We start from the raw sequence: 27,667 nt of genomic DNA on the forward strand, positions 1-27,667 counted from the left end.
AGGATTATGTGGTACATGAAATGTACTTTGAATTATGGGTTGTTTTATGAGCTTGGAGAGTCACTTGATATGATAGGCTATAGAGATGTTGATTAGGTTGGTTTTGTCTATGATAGAAGGTTAACCAATGGTCATGATTTTAGCTTGGGCAATAGTATAATCAATTGAAGCAATATGAAGAGATTGACCATTGCTCTCTCTAGTACAAAGGTAGAATACAAAGGTGCAACCTTAGCGGCATGTGAATTAGTTTGGCTGCTGAAACTTCTATGTGACTTGGGTATACAATTGGACATGAAGGTCACATTGCATTGTGAAAATATGAGTAATGTATTGGCTAGCAACCTAGTCTATCATGCTAGGTCCAAGCACATAGAAGTTCATTATCATTTCATTAGTAAATCATACTTTAAGGATAGATTGGATCTACTCCATGTGAAGACAAAAGACTAGGTAGTTGACATCTTGACCAAATCACTTGGTAAAGATAAGTGTTCACTTCAGAGAGCTACTTAAAGTATAGTAGTTAGATTGAACTTGAGGGGGAGTTTTGAGATTCAAGCTCAGTTTAGTTAGCCATCGACACTGACTGTATCTCGACAACTCTAGTCCTAGTTGTCACCATCCATGTGTGTTGTAATAATTGAGTCGGATTAGACTCAACCGCACGTAGTTGTATGATCAATTAGTGGCCTAGTTCATTTAGTTATATGTGACTAGACCTTACTTGAGTTACTCAGTTGAGTATGATGATGAAATAATGAAAAACAATGCGAGTGCATTGTTCTCTTAGTTGATAGCTCCATGCCTTTGTATTTCTCTTTCCCTCTCTTTGAACACTCCTTTCCCCTCATTTCTCTTTTAGATGTATTTGAGAGAGAGATTGAGCTAATGAGCATGTTTAGAAACACAAATCTAGAGCTAGATTGGCTATGGTGGATGAAAGTCATAAGCATGATATATGATTGGAATGAGAGATAATTGTAACTCAAGTGAATTAGGTTCCAAGATTTAATAGTTTGGAGTCATAAACACAGACTTGAGTTCACACAATAGAGAAGTACTATGTATTGCATTGAAATGAGCATGAAGTACATTTTATAGCCTTTGGGTAGTTCCACTTTCCTCACAATGCTTATGGAATTTTGAGCCTTTCTCTTAGAGGATGCATCTTTGTTCTATCTTCCAACACCCCCCTCAAATGATGAGTTCCTACACTTGCTGACTTTAGCCTCCCCTACATGAACATAGTCGAGGAGACTAGCTCATAGGTAGCCTAGTCAAGTTAAAGCTTTAAAATTTATGTATTTGGAAAGGATTTTTACAAAGCAACATCTACTATGGAAAAAAAAGATCATCTATGGGAGATACAATGGAAGATTCTTCAAAACAATCTGTCTGAGTTGTTGTCAGTAGATCAGAAGCATCTTCTTCATTCATGAACTGATTTTGATGGTTTCCATTTTCCACCTCTTGTGCTCTTTTATGGTGGAAACATTAATTGGCTATGTGTCTAGTCTTACCATAATAATGACATATCATGCTATCTTTTTTTTCGGTGTTAAATCCCCGGCCATTGCCTTTTGCTCCATAAGCTCCTTTAGTGTACAAGAGATTGTCTTTAGGTGTTGAGACAACTCTCTTTGCATCCTTATTTTTATGTTTATTTTCTTCATCCAGTAGAGAGTGTTGAATGTCCTTAAGTAGTGAGAGATTTGGAACATTACTTAAGGTAGATACAAGGTTCTCACATGGCTCATGATTTAAACTTGCTACTAGTAATATTGTTCTAGCTTCATCTTCATCAATGTTCTCGTATTTAGAGTGGCAAGTTGATTTTTTAGGCTCTTGAACTTATTAATGTGCATGGTCATAGAAGATTTATCTTTTACATCTAGTTTGTACAATTGCATGAGTAGTTTTACCTTGGAGTTTTAGCCTATGTCCCAAAGATTTTATCAAGCTAATCCCACGTAGCTTTGGCATCCCTAATGCTAGAGATATGATGCAAACCATCATCGATCAATCCCCATGTAATGATGCCTAGAACCTTGTTGTTCATTCTCCTCCATTCTTTTGTCTTTGGTTGGAACTTCATCAAAGGTATTGCCTCTCCAATATCTTCTTTTTTGCTATCTCCATCTCTTCCATCATCAATCCCATAGGTCATTGCACATGCGATGATACATAGTCTTTGCTTTCCATGCATGGAAGCCTTCACCATTAAATTTGGCTATTTTCTCAAGATCTGCCATTTTTAGATAAGAACATTTATGGTACACTCAAACAATGTTTATCATTTTACAACAAAATTGAGATGTTACAAAGGTTTAATCAATGTAACATTTTGCACACAATATCTTTCCAAAAGAATGTGAATCAATTTTGGGATCAAGATCACTTACATCCAATTTGCGAGGAGGAAGAGAATTTAACTAACAATGTGATTAAGGTTTTGAGTGTGAGGGAGAGGGTGTGAATGAGGTTTAAGATGAACTAGATTGAGAAGTGAGTAACTGTGAAAGAGGCTTGAATGAAAAGCTCAATTAGATAAGGCTTTACCTTAGCTTAGATAAAGAAAAACTTTTAGATCTTTTCATGAGCTAAAAGGTGTGAACTTGGTAGCACAAATTTCTGCATCTCTCAGTGTGAACTCACTATACTCGATCCATGTAGGGACATCTTTTTTGTAGCAGAGGAAATGGATTTGTGGAGGCTAGACAAGTTGTTCAAACTCTCTTTATTTCTCTCTATCTTTTGATAGAAACAAAAGCATACCCCTTTCTTAGCACCTCCAATACAAGCTTCGAACCAAGCTTCTTGACTGAACTAGCAATCACCACATGTAGCTTGGGATATTGACATGGGGAGTAGATGGTTTAATGAGTTAAGTAGAGAAGGGAATAAGACAGGGAATGGTTGAGAGAGTATGCCCACTAGATACCTAGCTTAGTTGGCTCTAGTACCATGTAAAGAAAGATGAATCTAGAGCTAGATTGACTAAGGTGGACACAAGTCATAAACATGATACATAATTGGAATGAGATATTGTAACTCAAGTGAAATATGTTTCAAGATTGATTAGCTTGGACTCATAAACACAGTCTTGACTTGACACAAAAGAGAAGTACTATATATTGCATTGAAATGAGATCCAAGTACATGTTTTTATAGCCTTTGGGTAGTTCCACTTTGCTCAGTATGCTTATGGAATTTTGAGCCTTTCTCCTAAAGCATACATAATTTGTTCTATCTTCCAATAGAGCAAGCCTATTATGACCCTAGAGAGGACCTTTGTAATATTCTTTCCCCTCTATCTTTGACTACAACACAGTAGTTTTGCCTTGCTTGTTGAGGTATCCATGAGATAGAGCTTGAGCACTTGCTCAAGCTTGTATCAATAATCTTGTTTATATGAATATCTTAAATATATTTAAGACATAGCTTGAGCATGTGCTCAAGGTTGTATCAACTCTTCCTTTCCCCTCATTTCTCTTATAGATTTATTTGAGAGAGAGCTTGAGCCTATGATCAAGCCTATTACCACCTTATTTGTTCCTTTGAGATAGAGATGAAGGAAACTTGGCAAGATGTTGGGATAGAGCTTGGGACAGAGCTTGAGCATGTGCTCAAGCCTACATATACCCTCTCCATTTTTATGTGACTTTGAGATCTATTTGGGACAAAGCTCGAGCATGTGCTTACGTTTGTATCAAGCCTCTCTTATGGGTAAGGGCTTGTAATAGTGTTATTTTAGAGGTTGAGCATGTGCTCAAGCCTATATAGATCCTCCCCATTGTTATGTGACTTTGAGGTCTCTTTGGAGGGACCTCGAGCATGTGCACTTATGAGAATATTATGTTTGAATATTCCACTTGTATAACATTATTTATATTTCTTTCAATGATAATGCATTTTGATTTCATATAATGGTGGAGAGATAATATAAAGTTTAAGGTAAACATGCATACTCTTGGAATTCAAGTTAGGCTTGAGTACCCATTTGTGGGAAGGGCTCATTTGTACTATGTGTCGGTCACTTAATATGAGCTAGACAAACATGAGGCATTAGTAGAATTGTGGAAGATGGGGTTTTTCTTATACACGTATACTTATTTAAATTGTGAGGGGTTTAGTGCGTGGAGTATCATAATCCACATTGTATATGTTTGTATTTTCAATGCGTCCAAATAGATTGCTTGTAAAATGACCGGGAAAAGAAAGATATCAGTTGTACAAGAGCCACCTATAGTGAACTTTGCATCCTTGGATGCAAGGAGTTGGTACATTGACATATTCAACCCTTCTTGTGTATTTGTCAACAAGTGTGGATGATGAGTTAAGTTGGGATGATATTGGACAAGTAAAGAAAGTTGCTTCTATGAGGGTTAGAAGTCAAGAGAAGTTGTCTTTCTTTGATGTGAGTGTTGAAAAATTCATTTATTAGGTTCTCCCTAATGTATATGAGCTCTAAAAAATTAGCAAAAGGGTTACTTTTGTCAATGCAAAAATTTGTTAGTATCACTGAAATGAGCTCTTAGACTACTTTGCCTCAAAAATTCTATCTTTGGGCATGGGTATAATTTACCAGACTAAGGGATGTGGTTCTAAGATGTCATGGATTTCCAAATGTATTTCAAGTTCTTTGAGGCATTCATGCATGTTGTAGAGTATACCATTATTCTTGGCTTTGTGAAAACTGAGAGCTTTGTGGTGATGCAACGAGCCTTGAAATGGGGATCTTGGAAGGAAGCATGAGATCTTCTTTGGGATGGCAAGAAAAATAGATCATGCACCCTTCAAGTATGTCCTTGACATCATGTTAGTATTTTTCTTTATTGCAAAGGAACATGATTATGAGGTTTTTGATACATATTTAAGTGTTCCAAATGAAGATAAATCGGATCTTAATATTTACAATCTAGTGGAAGTCGACCTCCAATAGAAAAAGATACACTTGATCCATACATGCATCAAAAAATTTTGTGATATTGAAGACTACATCATGGATGCTTTCTCTAATGGATATATAGCAAGGGTAGTCCTAGAAATTCAAAGACGTGTGATATGTTTGTAAAAAACACCAAGAAATGATACTTTATTGGATTTGTATCTTCTTTTTTATGTATTGATAGTTCTTGTGTTTTAGAAATGATCTTGTATTAAACTTGTATCTTACTTTGCAATGCAATTGTGTGGGAAGAATGTTGATTGTCTTGGGTATAAATGATGAAGATTTTTACATGGATGTAAAAGTATCTAATGATCAAAATACATATTGAACCTTTATACATATCCACATTAGAAAGCAAACACTGCTTGGTGCTAGAACTCTAAATTATCCACTTGGTATATTGTAGGTTCCTCAACAAAATGATGGTTACTCATGTGGTTGAAGAGCACTTTGCAACATAAAGATAACACTAAGCGTTCACTTCTACTTAGCATCCATAGGATTTGCGCAATTCCTCCAAAGTCATATGGTATGCTAAGCCATTTTACAATCACAATCAAAGAAATTCTATTAATTTTTTCTTGACATAGTAACGGTGTATATGGTGTTGTGGCAATTTAGTTAATATATACACACATGTTCTTAAGGGACTATAAAAAGAGCATGATTGCCAAGATGTTAGTTCAAGTAGGACTTGGAGAAGAGTCTTCATTTGGAAAGTGCTTAAGAACAAGGCCACAATATGGTGTACATGGTGTTGTGGCAATCTAGATAACATATACAAACATGTTCTTAAGGGACTACAAAAAGAGTAGATTGCCTAGATGTTAGTTTGAGTAGGACTTGGATAAGAGTCTTAAATTGGAAAGTGCTTTAGAATAAGGCCACAAGATAGTGTGCCATAAGTAGGAAGTCATAAATTATAGTTCCCCAAACATGTCATAAAGAAGACCATGACATACAGAAGCCTTACAAAAGATGAGCCTTCAATCTTGAAATATGCACATGGGCCATGAAAAAAATCTATATTCCTACTCTAACATCATATATGACTATGAACTAGAATTTGGTCTCTTACAAATCTCTCATGATTACTAAATGTATCAAATTGAGCAAATATTTTATCAATTTTCAATCATTCATATGATTTGACTATCCATAGTCTCAATCTTGAATTTGAGTCAATATATCATAGTGTACCCTGCTCTAAGGGTATTTGACAAGTTTTCATTGCAGATGCATTTTAATAAAGTTTAACTAAACTTGTCTATTTTGTATATTTACTTTCATAAAAAAGGTCCATGTGTACCCTATTCTAATAAGGGACTTTATATGAATCAAATTAAAGTATGCTAAGTTCTAAGCACATGACTTGACAAGATTCTAATTAGTGTTAGAGTAATTTTCATGATGTCAAAGTGGAAGATGGACATGTGCACACTCTAACTTGGGCATCACCTAGACACATGTGAAATTTTTCTTATACTTCCAATTTCACTTGACATTTTGTTTGAAAGTTCAACTCAAACTCCTATGTCGTAGTCTCACTCAATGATTGAAATGCTTCAAAAACATGTTTATGCTCACATCATAGGACTCATGTTTTGCATTTTAACCTACCATAGGAAAAGCATGGTCTAGTGATTACATAATTGATATTACTTGTGTGACAAGGATTAGAAAATTCAAGTGGATATGAGTCGTAAAGAACATGGATATAAGAAGATGACCTCTCCTTTGTCTGAAAGGCAGCTGATCAATGTCATATCAAATAAAGAAGGCTGCTATAGGCTTGATCACACAGTCAACAAGTCCTCTCTTTAATACATCTAAAAGGGATAGGAGAAACTAGGAACCTATCTTGTGAAGCTCCTCCCCTAGAAAGAAAGAGTTGATATAACCTTGAGCATGTGCTAAAGCTCTATCTCAAAGACATGTAAAAAATGCACATAAGAAAGACAGTACTCATACAAGCTTGAGCACATGCTCAAGCTATCTCTCATAGAAATATTAATGAGATAGGAGAAACTACCATGATGTGCTTAGAGACAGAGGTCCTCCCCCACAAAGACAGAGTTTATACAAGCTTGAGCACATGCTAAAGCTCTTTCCCAAATGCATATAAAAAAAGTCATATCAAATAGATAGGGTGCTTGAAGTGTGTTGTCTAATAGCCATCTCAATGAGAGAGGAGGGACTTTTTTCCATGCCCTCAAAGGGAGAGGGGAAAAACCTATTAACAAGTGCCTTCCCCATAAGGAGAGGGTTTTTACAAGCTTGAGAATGGGCATAAGCTACATCCCAAAGACATATCAAAAAGTCATGTCAAATAGACAGGGTTTGAATACAAGCTTGAGCACGTGCTCAAGCGTGCTATCTCATAGCTATCTCAATGAGAAAAGAGAAACTATTTTTCCATGCCCTCAAAGGGACACGGGGAAATCGTCTTGACAAGCTTCTTTCCCATAAGGAGAGGGTTAAAATGAGCTTAAGAACATGCTCAAGCTCTCTCCCAAAGACACCTCATAATCATATCAAATCAAGAAGGTTGCTATTTGATCATAGGCTCAAGATCTCTCACAAATACACGAGATAGTTGAGCCATGTATGTATCTCTGATGTATGTTTTGTTGAGCTTGAATCTTGTATATACATTGATAATGTGTATGGGTGCTTGGAGACTAAAGTATATTTATGTAGTATTGACATGAATTTATTCCTTCATGGCCATGAGTCATTGATTCTATATTAAAGACTTGTAATGCAAAGACCATGCCCTATGCCTCTATACTTGGATTAAAATGATGGGTTTTTAATACTATTGTAGCAGGAAATTCTTAGCAGGACACGAACAAAGCTCAATAATACAATCAAACTCTCTTCAAGTTGAGCATAGCCTTGTGGATAGCCTTAATGATATGCATTATGAGATTGAGGTTAGCTTCAAAACATATAGAAAATCTTGAGCCTAAGATCAATACAATGGTGAAAGAGAGTACAATTTCATATATGCCATGCTTTTGTATTTTTTAATGCACGTAAAAGTCACGGTATCCTATTATAAGGAGACTTGACATGAATCAAGTTAAAGTATATCTAGTTCTAAGCACATGACTTGACAAGATTCCAAGTATAGTGTTAGAGTAATTTTTATGATATCAAAGTGGAAGATGACAAAAAAATGATATCAAAGTATACCCTAAAATATTTTAAGCTACAAGGCAATTTGAAGTAAGTTATTGCATCAAACTTCTTCATCATCAAGAGTCATAGTATACCTCATCAAGTGAGTTTATTAAAAATCTTAATAGATTAATAGTTCTAAACTCTTATTGTGTATATTGGTATACAACTGTGGAGAGCACAACCTTACTTTTAATATATCAAAGGGCATCTTATACAGTTGAAAAAAGGTAATCATATTGATGTGCATACCATATTAATATACAAAAAAAAGTTAAATATCACTTTGTATCATCTCTTTTTTTTAAAAATGAGGAGGTTGATATATGTATTATATGTACAAATACTTACATGAAGAGGTTCAATTTTTTTTTCATGTTTTTAAAAGAAAAAAAGAAAGGTAAACTAGGTCATAAAATTCTCATTGACCCTTTCTCTTGAGAAGGTTGAAAAAATGGAGTTTTAAACTATACTTTACTAAAGATTCAATGGGTGAACTTAACATCCTTAAAAGTCTATTCTTCAACTTGAATACATGCCATGATGAATGTTTCCATAGCCAAGCTAAGGTCTCTAAGTGTTACGACTATATATATCATCTCTCACTTGACTTGGGTCTCACCTATATATACTAACTCTATATCAATATGAATCATTCTTTGGGAGCATGTCTTGTGTATCTCTCTCATACTCTCTCTCTCTCTCAACATGGTATCAGAGCTATGGATGCGTAGCAACAACAAGGAAGATAAGTTGTTTCATTGTTTATACTTGATTGAATTCTTTGCACAAGTGATGATTTGATATATGAACTTATTCAAATTAGAAGTATTAGTTAATTTTGTCTTTAAAAACAAAACCAGGTCCAGATGCGTAGCTCTCGTCGTACTCTCGAATCCTGTCAAAACCGCTTGTCAATTGGAGTTCTGGATCAAAAGTTATGACAGTTCAGGATTCAAGACAGCAATTCTGCTCGAATCTGCGATTCTTTATTTAAAAATGTAATTCTAATTACAGTTCGTTAATCCCCAATTATAGTTTGTTAATCGCTCGTCTTCGTTAATGATGTTGATTACGACAAGCAAACATCTTGCTATTTTTAGCGATGTTTTATTATCGTTCACGTTCTTTGCTCGACCGAAATAGCACTTTTTTTATATGCGTCATCTCGTCTTGCACGTTATGCCTCTCTATTTCGGGCTTTCTTTTTAGTCACTCAATACTTTTCGTCGTTCTTACGTGCATCTCCCTATTTTGATTGTCATGCATCTCAACTACGCTCGTCTTGATCATAGTTTGCAGATTCTATGATCTCATCTTATTTGTTTTCTCTCGACATACAGGCATGGCCAATTGCGTAATTGTTAACGGATATCCGTCTGGCTAGCGTTCTATTCCCTTCTTCCAAGGACAAGGCTTTCCTGGGTGGAAAGCAAAGATGATGCTAATTCTTGAAGGTGACGAATTATTTGATATTGTTTTGGGCGACCTCTCTTGCCCAATTCAACCTATTGATGTGATGAATAATAATTCTGTGATTACTGATGGTCCATTATTTGAACAATGGAAAATTGATCATAGTGATTGGATTCGTCGTGACAAAGCAGCTCGTCGTTATATATTGTGTGCACTTCCTGACTCACTTATGTTGGATGTCTTTCATCTGGAAACCTCTCATGCTATTTGGGAGTATCTTATCTCAACGTAATTTGAGAAGAAATCGGTCACTGAAATTTTATATCTCCAAACTTGTTTGAAGAATCTTCAATATAAGGTTGGTACTTCTATGCACTCTCATATCGAGGCTTTTAAAGACATTATCAATCAGCTTGGTGCTGCCGGCGCTCCTGTTGCTAAAAATCAGATTGTTACTCAACTTCTTCATACCATCAAAGATCCTTTATATGACAATATCATCACCATTTTGTCTAACAAGGATGATATCCACTTTGACAAAGCATGTATATCTCTTATTGAATATTCTCAACGTCATGAGCATCATTTGGAAAAATCCGATGCTGTTTTGGTCACTCGCGAACAAAGGGATTTTGACGCTGCATTTGTTGCTCGCAAGTGTCCCGCTTCACGTTTTCAGCAGGGTGGATTTGGCTGCATTGCTTATATTCATGTGCCCAAGGACACTCGACATAAGTTGGATCCTCCAGGTTTAAAGGTTATTTTTCTTGGTTATTCAGATCATTCCAAAGGTTACAAATTTTATGATCCTTCTTCTCAAAAGGTTATCATTAGTCGTGATGCTATATTTGATGAGAAGACTATGGGTGGCACATGGTTGTCAGATGTTTCAGATGATACACAGTCTTTGCTTAGTGCATTTCCTTACTTGCTTTGTGATTCTACTAATTCTGATGATCATAAACCTCCTTCACCTCCAAAGAATATTGATGAAAATTTGGAGATCTATGTCGATCTTCCTATTGAGATAGAGCATGGATTCTATTCTATTGAATATGATGTCTTTGATGATGCTATGTCTGTCCAAGAGGATCCAATATCGTATATGGAAGCTATCAATTCGTCTCAAAGGGATCAATGGCAAGAAGCTATGCAAGTTGAGTACGATTCTTTAATCTCCAAAGGTACATGGACTCTTACTGAACTCCCCCCAAATCATGTTCCTATCAAATGTAAATGGGTTTATAAAACCAAGACCAAAGCTGATGGCTCGTTTGATAAGTTCAAAGCACGACTTGTTGCAAAAGGTTACTCACAGATTGCAGGAGTAGATTATCAAGAAACATTTTCTCCCGTTGTGCGCTCCACAACTGTTCGTATGATTTTGGCTTTTGCAACACTATTTCCAAGTTCTTGTCTCACTGATTGAGGCATGTATCATTGTATTCAAGAAAACTTTATAGTAAATCATTTTTGTATCGTAGGTATGTGTAGGGGCTCGGGTTTTTCCCTTGTTCTCCCCAAGGGTTTTTTCACTCGCAACCAGAGACCTTTGTTTGAGTGGGGATGTTACAACTATATATATCATCTCTCACTTGACTTGGGTCTCACCTATATATACTAACTCTATATCAATATGAATCATTCTTTGGGAGCATGTCTTGTGTATCTCTCTCGTACTCTCTCTCTCTCTCTCAACACTAAGTTTCACAAACTTTTGGCAATTCAAAGGGGTCATAAAAGCTAAAATATAGATATCGTCCCACTAAGCTTAGTACTTCAAAATATAAAACTCTCAATCCTTTATCTTGACAAGATTTTAGAGAACAAATTTTGAACTGAATTCTACTAGAATCCAACAAATGATCCTAACTTTTCAAAGACTATCTTCAATTTGGCCTAATCTTCCTAGCCCCATGGCCAACCTCTCATCATCTATTTAGAATGACAAATGACAAACATTCAAAATAATTGCATATTACTAAGTGACAAAAAGAGATTACAATCTTAGCTAAAACATGGGCAGAAAAGTTAATTAAGAGTATAATATTTTTCAACTTGAACACTTGATAAGGCAGATGTTTACATGCCCAAGCTAAGGTCTCAAATTTTTATAGATAACTCATAATTCAAGGGAAACACAAAGCCAAAACATTGACATTAAGGTCCTTAGCTCATTGTAACTTATTATTAACCATAAAACTCTCAATAATTTATCTTGGTTAGATTTTAGCAAATAAATTTTGAGCTAAATTTTACATTACAAAAATAATGAATGATCCTAAAAATTGACATCTTCGACTTTATCCAATCAGCTTGGTCCATGGCCAATCCATCTTCATATATTGAGAATGATAAATAGTAAAACAATTTCCATAGTGACCCAAAAGCTAGGTCAAGTGACAAAAAAGGGGTTACAAAGAGCAAATCTAGTGACCCAAAAACAAAGCCAATTGACAAAAATGTGTTAGAAAAATCTAAAAAGAGTTACAAAAAGTTAAAATATAGAGGCATTATTAGACTATTCTTGCTGAGAAAATACCTTAATAATGAGTGATAGAATTGGCCATACACGGGGAATGAGATCTTTTTCCATTTTACATAAAACACTCTTAATGCTAAAATCAATTTTATAATTGTAGGAATGTGAGATGAGGGCAAGAAGGGTAGTTTCTATGAATGACATATTTAAAAGTATTCAAAAACATTGCTTTTATAGTTATGGTTATTTTTGTACTTGAGGTATGGTGGACTATTTTATCTTATGCATTTGTGCTTGCAATAACCATGGAATAATGATTATGTTGGTTTAGGTCATTAGTATCTCCATACCAACATGCCTTACATCTTACAAAATGCCTAAAGACTCACATATAGATGAGAATCCTATGCTCTTGTGTGAAGTAGTTGTTTTTATTTTTGGATCACTTAAGCATGTGATATGATAAAGGGTCGAGTGATAAGTGCTCCTATTATAGAGGACAACTTTGGAGGCTTAATAAATCTTAGAGGGACTCTAAACCTGTAAATTCCATGTTCTTCTCAGAGAAGGAGTGTGATTACATATATTCCAACCTTGTGAGGTTGGAAGGTCCCATCCTAGGCAGAACAATTATTTTCTTTGTTAGAGAGGTAGATTTTGTACCACTTTGAAGAGTGATGGTTTTGTATATCTTACTATGAATCAATATGAAATATTATTTTCCAAAGTGTTTGCCATGTGCTAAAGGTTGTGCTAATGAATTCTATGTCAAGATTGTGGGAGAGAAGAAAGGAGTCTCACTTGTAGCTTTCTTGCTTGCACAATGGGGGAATACACACAAAGGTGGAGGCTGAAAACAGTTTTTCTCTTCTTAGTTGTTTAAGCCAAAAAGGAGTCAAGTACAAAGAAATAGAAGAACCCTATATATGGGTCTCAAACCAAACTCAACTAACTAAGGTGGCATACTAACTGAGCCACGAACTAGAGTAGATAAGGATAGCTGTCATCTAGCTATTATTCATGGGCGGTGTACCAACCGCATCTGCAACTAACATGTCGGTGACATAAATGCACAACAGTCACCCTGGCATATCATGAGTGGAGCTCGATATCTCAACACTCCCCCTCGAGCTCAATCCCAATTCCTGCATACCAAGCAGGTCTCTGAACTTGCGCAGCTTCTCTGCACCCAATGCCTTCGTAAATATGTCAGCTACCTAATCCTCTGTGCTGACATAAACTAGATCAATAAGACCTAGTAAAACCCTCTCCCGCACATAGTGATAATGCACCTCAATGTGCTTTGTTCTAGCATGATAGACTGGGTTATTTGCCAAGTGTATACTACTCATGTTGTCATAATAAATGACAACTGGCCCATCTGTAGGCTGATGCATATCATAAAGTAGCTTATGCAACCAAGCTACCTCACATGCAGCCATTGCTGCATCCCTGTACTCAGCCTCTGTGCTCAACAAGGCAACTGTAGGCTGTTTCTTGCTGCTCCAAGTGACTGCAGCACTCCCAAAAGAGAACACATATCCACTGGTAGATCGTCTATCAGAAATGCTACCAGCCCAATCAGCATCAATGTATCCATGCAACTGTATTTGAACCCCAGTCTCATAAAATAGTCCATACTGCAATGTGGACTTCACATATCTGAGTATGCGTCTAGCCGTATCCAAATGCGGTTTCCTTGGAGCCTGCATAAACTGACTTACCAATCCAACAGCATAGCTCAAATCTGGCCTGGTAATAGTCATATAAATCAAGCTTCCTACTATGCGTCTGTACATAGTAGGGTCTTCCAGAAGCTCACCTGCATCTGTGCTGAGCTTCACATTCTGCTCCAAAGGAACTGAAATAGGCTTACAGCCTGTCATCCCATATTTGGACAGCATGTCCAATCCATACTGCCTCTGCAAGAGCTGTATTCCACTTGGTGATCTAATCACCTCAATGCCCAAGAAATAACGTAGCTCTCCCAAATCCTTCATCTCAAACTTCTGCTTCAATAGCATTTTCACATGAAGGATATCTTCATCACTGTCACCTGTCATAATCAAATCATCAACATAAATGACAAGTAGCATAATACCTTTCTCTGTTTTTATCACATAAAGTGAGAAATCTGCCTTGGAAATCTGAAAGCCAATAGTGACAAGATACTGTCCTATCTTGTCAAACCATGCTCTAGGTGCTTGCTTCAAGCCATACAAGGCTTTCTTCAACCTGCAAACAAACTCAGGATAAACAGTATGCACATAACCTGGTGGCTGCTCCATATAGACCTCTTCTTGCAAATCACCATGCAAGAAGGCATTCTTTACATCCATCTGATGTAAAGACCATCCCTTTGATGCAGCCATAGCAATGACTGCTCTTAAGGTTGCCATCCTTGCAACCGGACTGAATGTTTCTTCATAGTCAATGCCATATGTTTGTGCATACCCCTTGACTACTAATCTTGCCTTGTATCTGTTCATAGAACCATCTGCATTGTGCTTCACCTTATAAACCCACTTACAGCCAATTGCATTCTTACCTTTAGGCAAAGGTACCAATTCCCATGTAGCATTTGCTTCCAAGGCATCCATTTCTTCATCCATGGCTTTCTCCCATTTTTCTTTTCCCATGGCTTGCTCAAAAGAAGTGGGTTCTGGTTCTTGTATCACTTTGACCATATATGCATAGTGAATGGTTGTAAATCCATCATATTTCAGCCTATCCACAGGATACCTAGCTCTCGTAGACCTGCGCAAAATAGGTTCACTCCCAGGTACTCTCAAAACATCCCTGGTCTTCCTTACTCCAGGTGTAACAATAGAAGGAATACCCAACTCATCATCAATGCTCTGTTCTGAGCCACTCGATTCACCATCCACATAAGAGTGACCTGCATTCACATCAAACATGGGCTGATCAACCTTCTCTTTTCCTTTTCGTGATACCTGCATACCACTATCTGCATTGCTTTGAGAAGATTCTCCTGATCTCAATCTGCCTGTCCATGGTGAAGAATGTGAACCACTGCTAGAGGACGCTCCAGGTCCACTAATATTTTGTGACTGCTGCTGTGAATTCTGTGCAGCATTACCATTTTGTGCATCTACATCATCAATTACATTTACTGGTTTATACCAGCTACTCATCTCATCAAAAACAACATCTCTGCTCACTGTAAACTTACGAGTAGAAGGATTATAGCATCTATACCCGTTTTGCTGCAGAGTGTAACCAATAAAGATGCACTTCTCAGCTTTTGGATCCAACTTGGATCTCAACTCATCTGGCACATGTACATAGACAATGCAACCAAAAATTTTCAAATGAGAAATATCTGGTTTCCTACCAGTATACCTCTCCTCTGGAGTCATCCTATGTATTGCTGCAGTGGGAATCCTGTTTATTATATAGACTGCTGTAGCAACTGCTTCAGCCCAGTAAAAATCTGGCAAGTCTTTTTCGTTGAGCATGGCATGAGATACCTCTCCAATATGCCTGTTTTTTCTTTCTGCGATTCCATTTTGTTGTGGGGTATGACTGCATGAATATTGCTGCTTTATGCCATGCTCCTGCAGAAACCTTGCAAACTCATTTGAGAGGTACTCTCCCCCTCCATCTGACCTTAGGCATTTTATTTGCAGGCCTGTTTCTTTTTCAACCATAGCTTTAAGAGTTTTGAAATGCCCAAACACTTCACTTTTCTTTTTCATAAAATACATCTAAACTTTTCTGCTATAGTCATCAATAAAAGTGACAAAATAATGACAGCCTCCAAGAGATGCAGCTTTAGTAGTCCACACATCAGAGTGGATTAATTCCAATGGCTTCTTACTCTCTTGAACATGTCTAGGAAATGGTTTCCTTGCCTGTTTTCCAAACTGACAGGCTTCACATACCTTATGCATTTATGCAACCTTGAATTTAGGCAATCCTGCAACAATATTTTGGGCTTGCATTGATTTAAGTCGCTGTACATTAACATGACCAATGTGTTTATGCCAGATATAATATCTGCAACTACACCGGTCCCATGTGCAAACATTGCTGCACTCAATTCAGGCATGCCTGCATCCAAGATAAACATTCTTCCCTTATTTCCTTTTGCTATCAAGCGACCTTTATTTTTCATATCCTCAACAAAGCATCCATGAGGATTAAATCTGACCTGCAAGCCCTGCTCAACCATTTGACCAACAGAAACCAGATTCTTGGTGATATTCGGGACATGAAATACATTGGACATGTATTTCTTTTTCCCATCTTGTATAGACAAAGGAATTTTTCCAATCTGCATAATAGGATGCACAGTATCATCACCAGTCTCCACAAATCCTGGTTTTTCCATTTTCCTTGCATCCTCCATCCATTCTGCATGACCTGTCATGTGGTTTGATGCACCTGAGTCAACATACCATACATCATTGCTTTCTTCTGCACTTGTCACAGAATCGTTCATGTGCTGCACCATAAACAAATGCTCATTTCTATCATCACCCTGTCTACTAGAAGATGCATAATTCCCTTGTTGCAGTTTTCCATTCATGATGTCATTCTGCTTTTTATAGCAATCTTTAGCCATATGACCCATTTTACCATAGTAGTAGCATTCAACATTGCTGTTAGCATTTTGGCCTCTTTGCCATCCACCACGACCTCTTTGGCTCCCCCTGCCTCTAGAGTTACCACGTCCTCCTCCATAGGACTGGTTTTCTTGAGTTTGTTGCATATTCTGATTTCTACCACGGCCTCCAGATCGGCCTCCTCTACCTCTGCCTCTACCTCTTCCAGCATTTGAGTAGAAGACAGCTTCTTTTGAAGTTCCTCCTGAAGAAGATGCACCACCATTTCTCTGCTCCTCAGAAATTAGAAGAGCAATCAACTCCTCAAAATCAGGAAATCTTTCACGGACGGAAATGGATGTTCGGAACTGTGCATAATCCTTTCCTAGACCATTCAAGGTCACAGAAACTAAATCATCATCTTCCACTGGGGACCCAATGGAAGCAAGTGCATCTGCAATCTTCTTCACCTTCATGTGGTAGTCATTGATGCTCATATTTTCTCTTTGCACATTATGCAACTCTTGCTTGAGCTGCATTTTCCTGGCTTGCGTATTCGTGCTATACATTTTTGACAAAGTATCCCATGCCTCCTTTGGCGTACTTGCATCCTGAATATGCACAATCATAGAGTCTGAAATGCTGATAGACAGCCAATACATAACTTTCCTGGCTCTCTCATGCCATGCTTTAAATGCCTGCATTTGCTGTTGATTGGGAACATCAGGAAGAACTGGTTCTTCTTCATTTCCTGCAACAAATTCCCAATATTCTTTTCCCATAAGGAAATTCGTCATTCTAAACTTCCATGCTTGGAACTTGTTCTTGTCAAGCTTTTCAGTGACAATCTGTGAGAGAGAATCAGACGCCATTATAGAACACTGCAAAAAATTCTGTCACTGCAAAGAACACAGCTTCAGCCTCACAAGGGCTAATCTGCAAAACTGACAAAAGTGGTATTTGACCACACAGTCACTTTCCTAGTGACGATTTTGCATCAACAGCCAACAAGGATGATTCTGTAACTCCCAATGTCTCTGCGCACAGGCATACGATGCAATTTCTACAGTAACTTTTCACCGACCTGTAGAACAGTGGTCGCATAGCATAAAACTGGGTCTTTTCCTGAGTGCGTGCAAAAAACTTCCGCCTCCAAAACAGGCCCCGAAATGGCCTCAAATCAAAAAAATAGGGTCACCAAGGGCTAAAGCCCTTTCTGCAGCATATACTACCCTCTTGCTTCACCGCGAAGGGCGTCTCAACCTGAGACAATGCACTCTTGCAATTTTCGGCTGTGCTAGCTGCAGAGATCTGCTCCCAAAATAGAAAATGAAAGCAACACTACTCCTCTTACCAGAACATCGCGAGCTTGGCTTGCTTTCTTGAGCTCCTTACCAAGAAGAAGGCTCTGATACCATGTCAAGATTGTGGGAGAGAAGGAAGGAGTCTCACTTGTAGCTTTCTTGCTTGCACAATGGGGGAATACACACAAAGGTGGAGGCTAAAAACAGTTTTTCTCTTCTTAGTTGTGTAAGCCAAAAAGGAGTCAAGTACAAAGAAATAGAAGAACCCTATATATGGGTCTCAAACTAAACTCAACTAACTAAGGTGGCATACTAACTGAGCCATGAACTAGAGTAGATAAGGATAGCTATTATCTAGCTATTATTCATGGGCGGTGTACCAACCGCATCTGCAACTAACACGTCGGTGACATAAATGCACAACGATCACCCTGGCATATCACGAGTGGAGCTCGATATCTCAACATTCTATGTAATGGGATAATAAAGGGAATCCATTTTTATAAACTCTAATAGTATGGTAGCATGCTTCACCTAATTAAATAACTAAAACAAACCCATCCAGACAAGTGGGAGGCCTCGATTTTGATGACCAATCACTTATGGTGGGTGGACCCAATATGTCAAATAGTTTTCCTAAGCACTAGAGAGATAGAGCTCATAGTATGTGACCCTCCACAATTCCTAACAAAACCTTTAAGATACAAAGAAGAATAAGCTCATCGTGTGTATAAAGAAGATCAATAGCAAGAAGATTGCCTCTACATTGTTGAGTAGAATCAAGTAGGCTTCACCACCACATAGCTTGATTTCTCCCGCATTATTTATAGTATTTAGCGACTTGCTATATAAGCCATTGCTAATTAATTGTAGGATCTCCTTTCACCACCATATTTTAAGGCTAAGCTATTTTAACACCTTCAAATAATCATAGAATGACCAAGAAAGCTTAGACTCACCTTCAAGGGGGGAGGGCCTTTGGAGGTTTTGCCACATAAAGAAATTTACAAATAATTAATGGGACATGGTTCTAAGAGGAAAAATTACAAAAAACTTGGTATCTCATGTTTGAAAATGCCCAAGTGGCTTTATTAGAAAAATAAATCCTATCCAATCAAGCACCCCTCCAATTTTCATTAGTATGCCTATTGTGTCTAGTAATATTTTTACATGCATCATTACAAATGATAGAAGTGACATCAATCAACTTCAAGCTTTCACTCAAGACATAAAATGGTATATGGAATCCATTAAAGTAAGACCTAGAGAAATTTTTGTTGCTCTTCATCCATGTGAAACACAAAAAAATTGTGATAGAATGCAAGCATAGAGACTCCCCATTCACCAAATAAAATATCTCACCAAGAGATCACATTAAACATAGCTATCAATGCTTCCGCAAAATTCACGTTATTAAAAAAATGGCCTTCTAACATGTGATATTGAGGCACTTAATTATAAGGAAAATAGTCACAAGCTGGTAAAATAACAAAATTTGAACCCTGGTTAACTTATTGGGATGCTTTGTTCTTTTCCCAACTAGCCACTTCACCAAACCACTTTGTCATATTACTAGACCTCGTTTTTTGTTAAAAATAGTGGATCTAGAGCATGGCAAATGCTATGGTGGGTGGAAGATGAGGACCAAACTCATGATGACATAGGCAAGTAGAGACAAACTCTTACACAAGTAAATCAGGTTCCAAGAAGGCAGCTTGGACTCATAAACACAATCTTGTGTAGGACAGACAAAGTCAAGACACTTAATTGAAAGTACAAAGCATCATTACATTGTATTCATTCCATATGAAAGTGATAGTCAAGTACAATGCTTTATAGAAGTTGGGTTGTTTCACTCTCCTCACTGTGCATATGGGATTCAATACAACTCTTCCTGGAGCATACATCATTTTTCTATTTCTCAACACCCCCCCTCAAATGATGAGTCCCTACACTTGCTGACTTTTGCCCCCCCTACATGATAATATGGCTCGGAAGACTAGCTCATAGATAGCCTAGTCAAGTTAAAGCTTGAGACTTTATATCTTTGGCAAGGGTTTTTACAAAGCAAATAGGGAAACATAGAGATCCACTATGGGAACAAATTCCTTAGAATAATCTATCAGAGTTGTTGATGGTAGTGGAAGTATCTTCTTCTTCTTCTTCATTCATGAATTGACCTTGGTGGTGGTCATTTTGCATCTGTTGTGCTCTTTTCTTGTGAAAACATTCACTGACAATATGGCCAGTCTTACCACAATAATGACATGTCATCCGACTTTTGTTATCGATGTTGAATCCTCAACCTCTTCCCTTGGGTCTAGTAGCTCCTCTGGTGTATAAGAGATTTTCCCTTGAGCTGGTCTCTTTTACATCTTTGCTATTAAATTTGCTTTCTCCATCAAGCAGTGAGTGCTCAATATCTTTGAGTGAGAGACTGGGAACATTCCTTAGTGTTGAAACAAGGTTCTCATATGGTTCATGATTAACACTGGCAAGTAGCACTGCTATTGCCTTATCCTCATCAATGTTCTTTTTAAGAGTTGCTAGCTGAGTTTTAAAGGTCTTGAACTTCTTGATGTGTATATTCATAGATGAACTATCTTTTACATCCAACTTATAAAACTGCAAGTAATTTACCTTTGAGTTCTTTGCTTGTGTGCCAAAGATTTTTTCAAATTCTTCCCATGCCTTCTTTGCATCCCTGATGCCAAAGATGTGATGTAATACATCATCTGATAGACCCCAAGCAATAATACCTAGAGCTTTGTTGTTCATCTTCTTCCATGCCTTTGTTTTAGGCTGGTCTTCTGTAGTATCTTCTTTCTTGTCCTCTGCATCTTCTTACTCATCTTCAAACAAGTCCCACAAGTCTTTCCGCATAAGGTGGTACATGGTCTTCTCCTTCCAGGCATGAAAGCCTTCACCATTAAACTTTGCTATCTATTCCACTTCAGTCATCTTAGTAAGAGGTCTTACCACGAGAACTCTCGAGCAGTGTCTATCCTTTTACAAGAAGATTGAGATTTACACAGGATTTTATCAATGTGGCTTTAAATCATCACATAGACTGAGAATAATCTCCAAAGCATGAATTAGAAGGTGAGTTACTTCTTGAATATGCTAATAAGCACAAGTGATGGGGCAGTGTCAAATCCCACTATGTAGTATCAAAAGATACTATGCTTTTGAAGATGATGATTCTTGTTGCTTGATGGTTGATGTTACCCCTTCAGCTTTGATTTCTCCAAATCTTCCAAAGCTTGATGATTTGTTGATAAAGTATTTGCCAAACATTGAATGATTACTCATTCACAGTGGTAGGAGCTTGAGTGTGCCAATAGGAGTGAGAAAATGAAGAAAATTGAAGCTTTAAGTCATCTTGGCTATGCCTTCCTGGATTAGGGTTTTGACTGAGACCTGGTTTTTCACTGATTGTAGGAGCTACAATGGATCATTAAAAAAAAAAATAATGAAAATGAAGCTCTCTTTATGCTCTATAAAAGCCCTATGATCATTGTCTAGATCACTACAAAATTGTCACGCACAGAGCACATAAACGCAGGCAGGCGCAATTTCAGACAGAAATGATGATTTTAGTAATGTTGCATTGAATGATGAGCAATGTTAGGCTTTGAGTCTACAAGAGGGAGCGCCTTGATGTTAGAAGGATATTCTTAGAAGGAAACTTGTAAAGATATTACCTCTAGAGAGAGATCCAAGCCCTCCATGAAGGGTATGTCGTGCAGGCCACAGATTACGTTTATAGCAGTAACTGATAGAAGTGACAATGCTGAGCTCTAGATAGGGCAACATTATGTTCTTATGTAATATAGAGAAGCCTTGGGAGTCAATGAATAGATCTTCAGAAGGGAGCTTGGAGAGATATGCCTTGTAGAGAAAGTTATAGAAGCTTGAAAGAAGATAGGTGCAAACCTGGGTATGGCTGCCAAGGTGGAGCAAGTGAAGATGAGTTGAGAGATAAGATCATTGAGCTGACTTGAGGTTTAAGAGGGACTGAGAGAGCAGAGAAGGGAGTCATGCCATGCCCGATTGGGCTTCGATACCATGTTAAAAATCGTGGATCTAGAGCATGACACATGCTATGGCGGGTGGAAGATGAGGACCAAACTCATGATGACATAGAAAAGTAGAGACAAATTGTTACACAAGTGAATTAGGTTCCAATATGGTAGCTTGGGCTCATAAACACAATCTTGTGTAGGACTAACAAAGTTAAGTCACTTAATTGAAAGTACAAAGCATCATGACATTGTATTCATTCCATATGAAAGTGATAGTCAAATACAATGCTTTATAGAAGTTGGGTTGTTCCACTCTCCTCGCTGTGCATATGGGATTCAGTACAGCTGTGCATACATTATTTGTCTATTTCTCAACATTTTTTAGCTAGGTCCTCTACCCTAGTGGAAGAGTTCCGAAATTTTTAAGTTTAGGTCCACGAGGGTTTAGGTTGTGGAGTTATGGAATATGTGTTTAAGATATATTGGAATTATGCCTACCATGTTATGTTAAACACACACATGCACACCCATGCACGCACACAAGAGTTCTATCTTTTACTTTATGAGGACTCCTACCATACTATGTTAAACACATGCACACGCATGCACTTACACAAGCGTTCCGTCATTCATTTTCCTTTATGAGTATGTCTTAACATACTCTCGTACGTATTTATATATAATGCTTGGGCAAGCCAGCTGCCATACTAGCATAGTGTTAGATTTTCACCCTGTCGTAGCGCTTATAGCGAATGAAAGACAAATTAGTCAATACACGTGGTGGTATGTTGATTTGGGATGCGCCTCTTCGCTTCAAAGTCGGCCTGCGCTCCCTGAAGAATTCAAGGGGAGAAAAGAAACAAGGGAACGAACGAAAGAGATCAGATCAGGATCAGAAGCACAGAGCCACAGAGAGAGAGAGAGAGAGAGAGAGAGAGAGAGAGAGAAAGAGAGAGAGAGAGTGTGTGTGTGTGTGTCACATGGGAAGAGCAGCGATGCGGAGGCAGTATTAGGTTTCGCAAGGTACGTGCAAAAGTCTCTCTCTCTCTCTCTCTCTCTCTCTCTCTCTCTCTCTCTCTCTCTCTCTGTGAGTCGAACTCATCTCAAAGCATTGCCCTCCTCTTATAACGTTCCGATGGCCCATCATTCATGTCGGGTCTGTCTGTTAGTGTCTCTCTCTCACGCTTGCGAGTTCATTCTAAGTTTCTCTTCTTTGGTGCAGAAGTAAATCTACGCCTAGAACTCTTTTCTTTCTCCTCCCTCCATACTTACATACACACATACAGGTCTTTCGCATCCCTCAATACAAACACTCTGTGGTAGGCACCTTGGGATTGCTCTTACCGCTTACAGACTCTCTCTTCTTCCGTCCTCTTCTCTGTCAACCCACTCATGCATGCACAGATACGCACAACAAAGGGTACATGCAGGACGTGGATGATGCGTGTATCGTATACATGTAGGTGTTGTATAAATGTATGCGCCGAGTATTGAGCAATGTACGTGTTCTCCAGCCTGTTTTGCTTTTTGCCCAAAGGGTGAACAAGAGAAGCTGGGGAGGGAGGGATGGAGGATGGACTTAATGTGGGCGATGGAGAGAAAGAGATACAACTCAATAACGCGACTAATGACGATGGAGGAGGAGGGTTTCCCTTTGCCGGTGATATGGACTTCAGTGCCTTGATATCATCATACAATGCCGCTCGGGCCGGCGCCGGCGTTACAGATACCGTCGCCTTTGACGACACGTTCCCGATAGGGGACCTCCTGGACTTGCCCCCTATTACCCCCATCACGTCAGCTTCTCCGCCTGCTCCTCAGGCCTCGCCCCGTCCGGCAGCAGGCGGCCAGGTGGACCCGACACCACCCCCCGGTTACCACCCCATCTCGCAGCCCCCGCCGCTCCCAGCACGTGGCAACCCCCCCAGCGTGCCAGTTGGCCCTTCCTCCAGCATGCCACCTGGCCCCTCCCTCAGCCCGACGGTTGGCAGCTCCCCGGGCGCCCCACCTGGCACTGACCCGCCACATCAGCAGGACTACGTTAACGTGGCCGAATGGAACCCGAGCATGGCATTCGTAAAAGGCCCACCATCGGACCACTATCACACCCAGGTGGAGGTGTTGGACCATCCCCCTAGGGAGGAGGCCCATTACATGTGCACGTTCCCACGCTACATCCTGACCTACATCCAGACGGCGCCGCCCCCCCGCACCCACACACAAATGGCACCACCCCTTGTCGAGCCCAACACCGTGACTTGGACTTCCATGGTAGATGAGGGTTTCACTGAGCTTGCTGATAGCTATCAAAATCAACAACAAGATGTAGCTCTTCTTGATGCCCCAGCAAACCCCCCAATGGCCACTGGTAGAAGAGGAAGACGAGGGAGACCCCCCAAGGCAAGACAAGGCTCTTAGGGCCAACGATAGACTCTAAGTTCATTAACAAAGAGACCAAGATAGAGGGTTAGGAAATAGATCATACTATGACCTCACAACAACTTTCACTCTCGCTTCCTCTTATCTCCAACCTCAATTTAATTGCTAACAAGTAACACCATGTTCAAATGCCAAAAAGATTACAACGCACCCCCAACATAAAGAGGGGAGGAAGGGGGGATTAACTCAAGAAAACGTTTGAAGCCAACCTTGCCAACATACTTGTTTACCTTGACACCACCTCGGGAAACTTAGGCCTCCTAAAAGACCATTCCATGTTTTGGAAGAAGTTTTGCCACTTTGTGGCTTGATCACACTTGGTTAGACATACATATTTTATAATATTGCCATGCTTGGTCTAGAGTTGATTGAGATGGATAGATCTTCCCTATTAGTCAGAAAAGGACAAGTAAATGATGTTTGCCTCTTGTGGGCAAGATTTGCTCTTGCCTTCTTGTTTCCAATTCTACATTCATTTCTATGAAGTGCTACCTTATTTGTGGGTACTTATTGTTTCCCTAAAACTAGAACACAAATATTATCTTCACTCATGGTGCACAAGAGTGAATGCTTTTAGAATATTTGGCTCAACATGTACAATAATAGATCAAAGACAACCCCTTTACCTTTCATGGTGTGTTCTAGCTCAAGAAGTCCTTGTTACCCTCTTCTTTCGCCAATGATTATAGCCTAGTGCAAAAGGGTTGGTGGGTGGTTATATGCTATCCCCCCCCACCAAAACATGAAGTTGTTTGGCAATCCTTTGTACATGAAGAGCTTGAAGTACAAGATAAGAGAATGTATAGGGATGTAAATATCAATTTAGAGTACGTGCTGCTGATGATCTATGACCACCCTATTGAAGTCTCTATGAACAGGTATAGTAAACTTAAAGTAATTTTTAAGAAGGCATTTGATCTACTAAACTTGATGTTATAACTCAAAACCAATGCTAAAAATGACATTATCTAAACCATTGTATCTAATGAAAAGCTTGAGAGGAGGCTGGGTTGCAACTATAAGGAATCATCCATATTAGGTGCCTTCGAAGGGTATTTAAAATTGATTTAAAAATACCATTTTCTTAATGTTATAAGTCCATAAAGTGGTCCCTTTTCCTTAAGAAATTAATGGATTTGTAAAATTGTAATTAAAAATACTTGTTTGTAAATGTGATCCCTTAAATTTGAGAAATTAGAATCTCAATTATCTCAAATCACGTGTATTGCTTATGGGAAGGGTTATTATTACAAACAAGGATCACGTTGGTTGGTTGTGGTTTAAAGGTCCCAAAGGTCATCATTATGTTTACTTGCATGGAAAATTCAACTTTTGATCACAACCCCTATACTTAGCATAGGGGGACTTTTCTACAATGATGTCTACTAATAACTAAGATGCACAATGCAAGATATGTATATGTTTGATTTGACATTGTAAAAATATCAATCCTTCAACAATTTGAAGAATTGAAACTCTATAACTGTGGGAGAAAGCCTCTTAAAAGCCTTTAGTAAGGCTCTAATTGTATTTTGAAAAGCACGCATGTTTGTAGTTCCAATACAAATTAATAAATTATATCAAGAAGTCTCTCAAATTTGATATATTGGTGGATCAAAACTATTTAATAAATAATTTTTGTGATCTTCAATCATAATGCTAAATGTTGGCTAGAAAAGTATAAAATTGATATGATGATTTTCATTCTTTAATGTAACATATACAAATATATGTTAACTCTAAATGCATACACTCAATATCATAACCATCCTTCCAATATTCCACTAAGTAAATACTTCTGTGAATAATTATGTAATGGTTTAATAGTGAGTTTATTATTCAAACTATTTCCATCATAAGCTAAAATGTTGCTTGTTAGTTATGTGAAACATTTAAATGCAAGATTGATATGATGAAAATAACTTATTAAGTAAATCAAAGCCAATTGAAGTGTACTCAATTTACTTAAAGAGCAAATGCATTTACTCATATTGTCTAAATGTATTTTCAAGAATGACGATGCGATGATACATATTGTTTTAAAATGTAGCCTCTTGAAAAAGAAACTAGAAATGGAAAAAGACGTATACGTGTTAAACCCATGATTCATGGTTTTAATACATGAATTCTAGGATTTTGAGTATTACATCCTCATAAGAAATACAATTTCTCACTATTAGACAATTTTTCCAGACCTGGACTTTGCATAGTCGATTACACATCAAGTGTTCAATATGAGTATTCTTCCCAAAATTAGAAGCTTTAATAGGAAACATTTCTAGATCTTGCTAGTAATAAGTATTCATAATCCCATTAGTAAGCCCAAAGCAACTATGGGTAGCTTTCTATTAAAAGCTTGAAAGATTTGTGAGTTTCAAACTTTTTAATTTGAACCCCACTTCTTGCAAATAATGTGTGATTATGTAGTTTGTAAAATATAAGGTGCTAGAGATGCATGTACATAATTCTACCTAGAAAGGAAGACTTGGATAAGGTTCGTGAATTTACTTGCTTGTGTTGAATTCTTGTGCCCTCCTTTTTAAGCTAACAACTGGTTCAAAAAAGGGGGTCTTTTCTATTGCGTAACTTGAATCTAAGGAGTAATTGAGCACTTCATTGAGGGGAATCTCTTGGATTTCAAGACTAGCGATTTCTTGTAGTTGAGAGTCATGCCTCCATTATTGGAATGATTTATCGGTAAGGATTGAGCATATACTATTTGTGGAGGTCACTTTTCCATGTCCATGTTTCATATAATGTTAAGACACTTTTAGGTGCACTATATAAAGACCATGCACACAAGATACTATCTTGATAATACAAAAGTATTTTTCAACTAGCGTTTCTATTATTCATCTATAATTGCTTGAAGTTATCATTCTCTAAATTGTCACCTATTGCTTCATCTATTATTGCTTGAAGTCATCATTCTCTAAGTTGTCACCTATCCTATGATAGCACTTAAGAGTGACTAATGTGTCACTTATCCTACAATGACACTTAGAGTGATCCTAAATGAAGATGGCCACTTTCCATAAATGCATGTGAGCTATCTTGTAAGTCATTTGACATCAATCTTTAAATTAGAGGGGATGGACCCCCTTAATTTCTTCATAATAAATAGATGATGGAACTTTTCTTGAAAAATGGTTGGGATGTACTTTTTTTTAAAGATGAAAATTCCATGATTGTATGGTGATTTACATGAGAAGTAGATCTACTTCAATCTAATGATTTTATTCAAACAGGCCAAGAAGGTAAAATGTATAGACTAAAGAAAGTATTATATGATTTAA

General features: G+C 38.0%; 1 protein-coding gene across 2 annotated transcripts; it reads left to right on the forward strand.

Annotated features, from left to right (window-relative positions):
- Window positions 1-22,731: 22,731 nt before the first annotated feature.
- Window positions 22,732-25,001, forward strand: LOC148027547 (uncharacterized). Of its 2 annotated transcripts, none has more exons than XM_087688911.1 (2): window positions 22,732-22,955; window positions 23,396-25,001. In XM_087688911.1, exon 2 carries the CDS (start codon window positions 23,499-23,501, stop codon window positions 24,348-24,350), a length of 852 nt encoding a protein of 283 aa, XP_087545037.1. In that variant the 5' UTR covers window positions 22,732-22,955; window positions 23,396-23,498; the 3' UTR covers window positions 24,351-25,001. The 2 variants fall into 2 exon arrangements, with proteins under 2 accessions (XP_087545037.1, XP_087545038.1); XM_087688912.1 differs by having other exon boundaries at window positions 23,447-25,001.
- The last annotated feature ends 2,666 nt before the right edge of the window (window positions 25,002-27,667 follow it).

The sequence above is a fragment of the Lygodium microphyllum genome, chromosome 12 (assembly GCF_053477565.2).
Source record: "Lygodium microphyllum isolate KBCC chromosome 12, Lygodium_microphyllum_v1.1.10, whole genome shotgun sequence".
Lineage (NCBI taxonomy): Eukaryota > Viridiplantae > Streptophyta > Polypodiopsida > Schizaeales > Lygodiaceae > Lygodium > Lygodium microphyllum.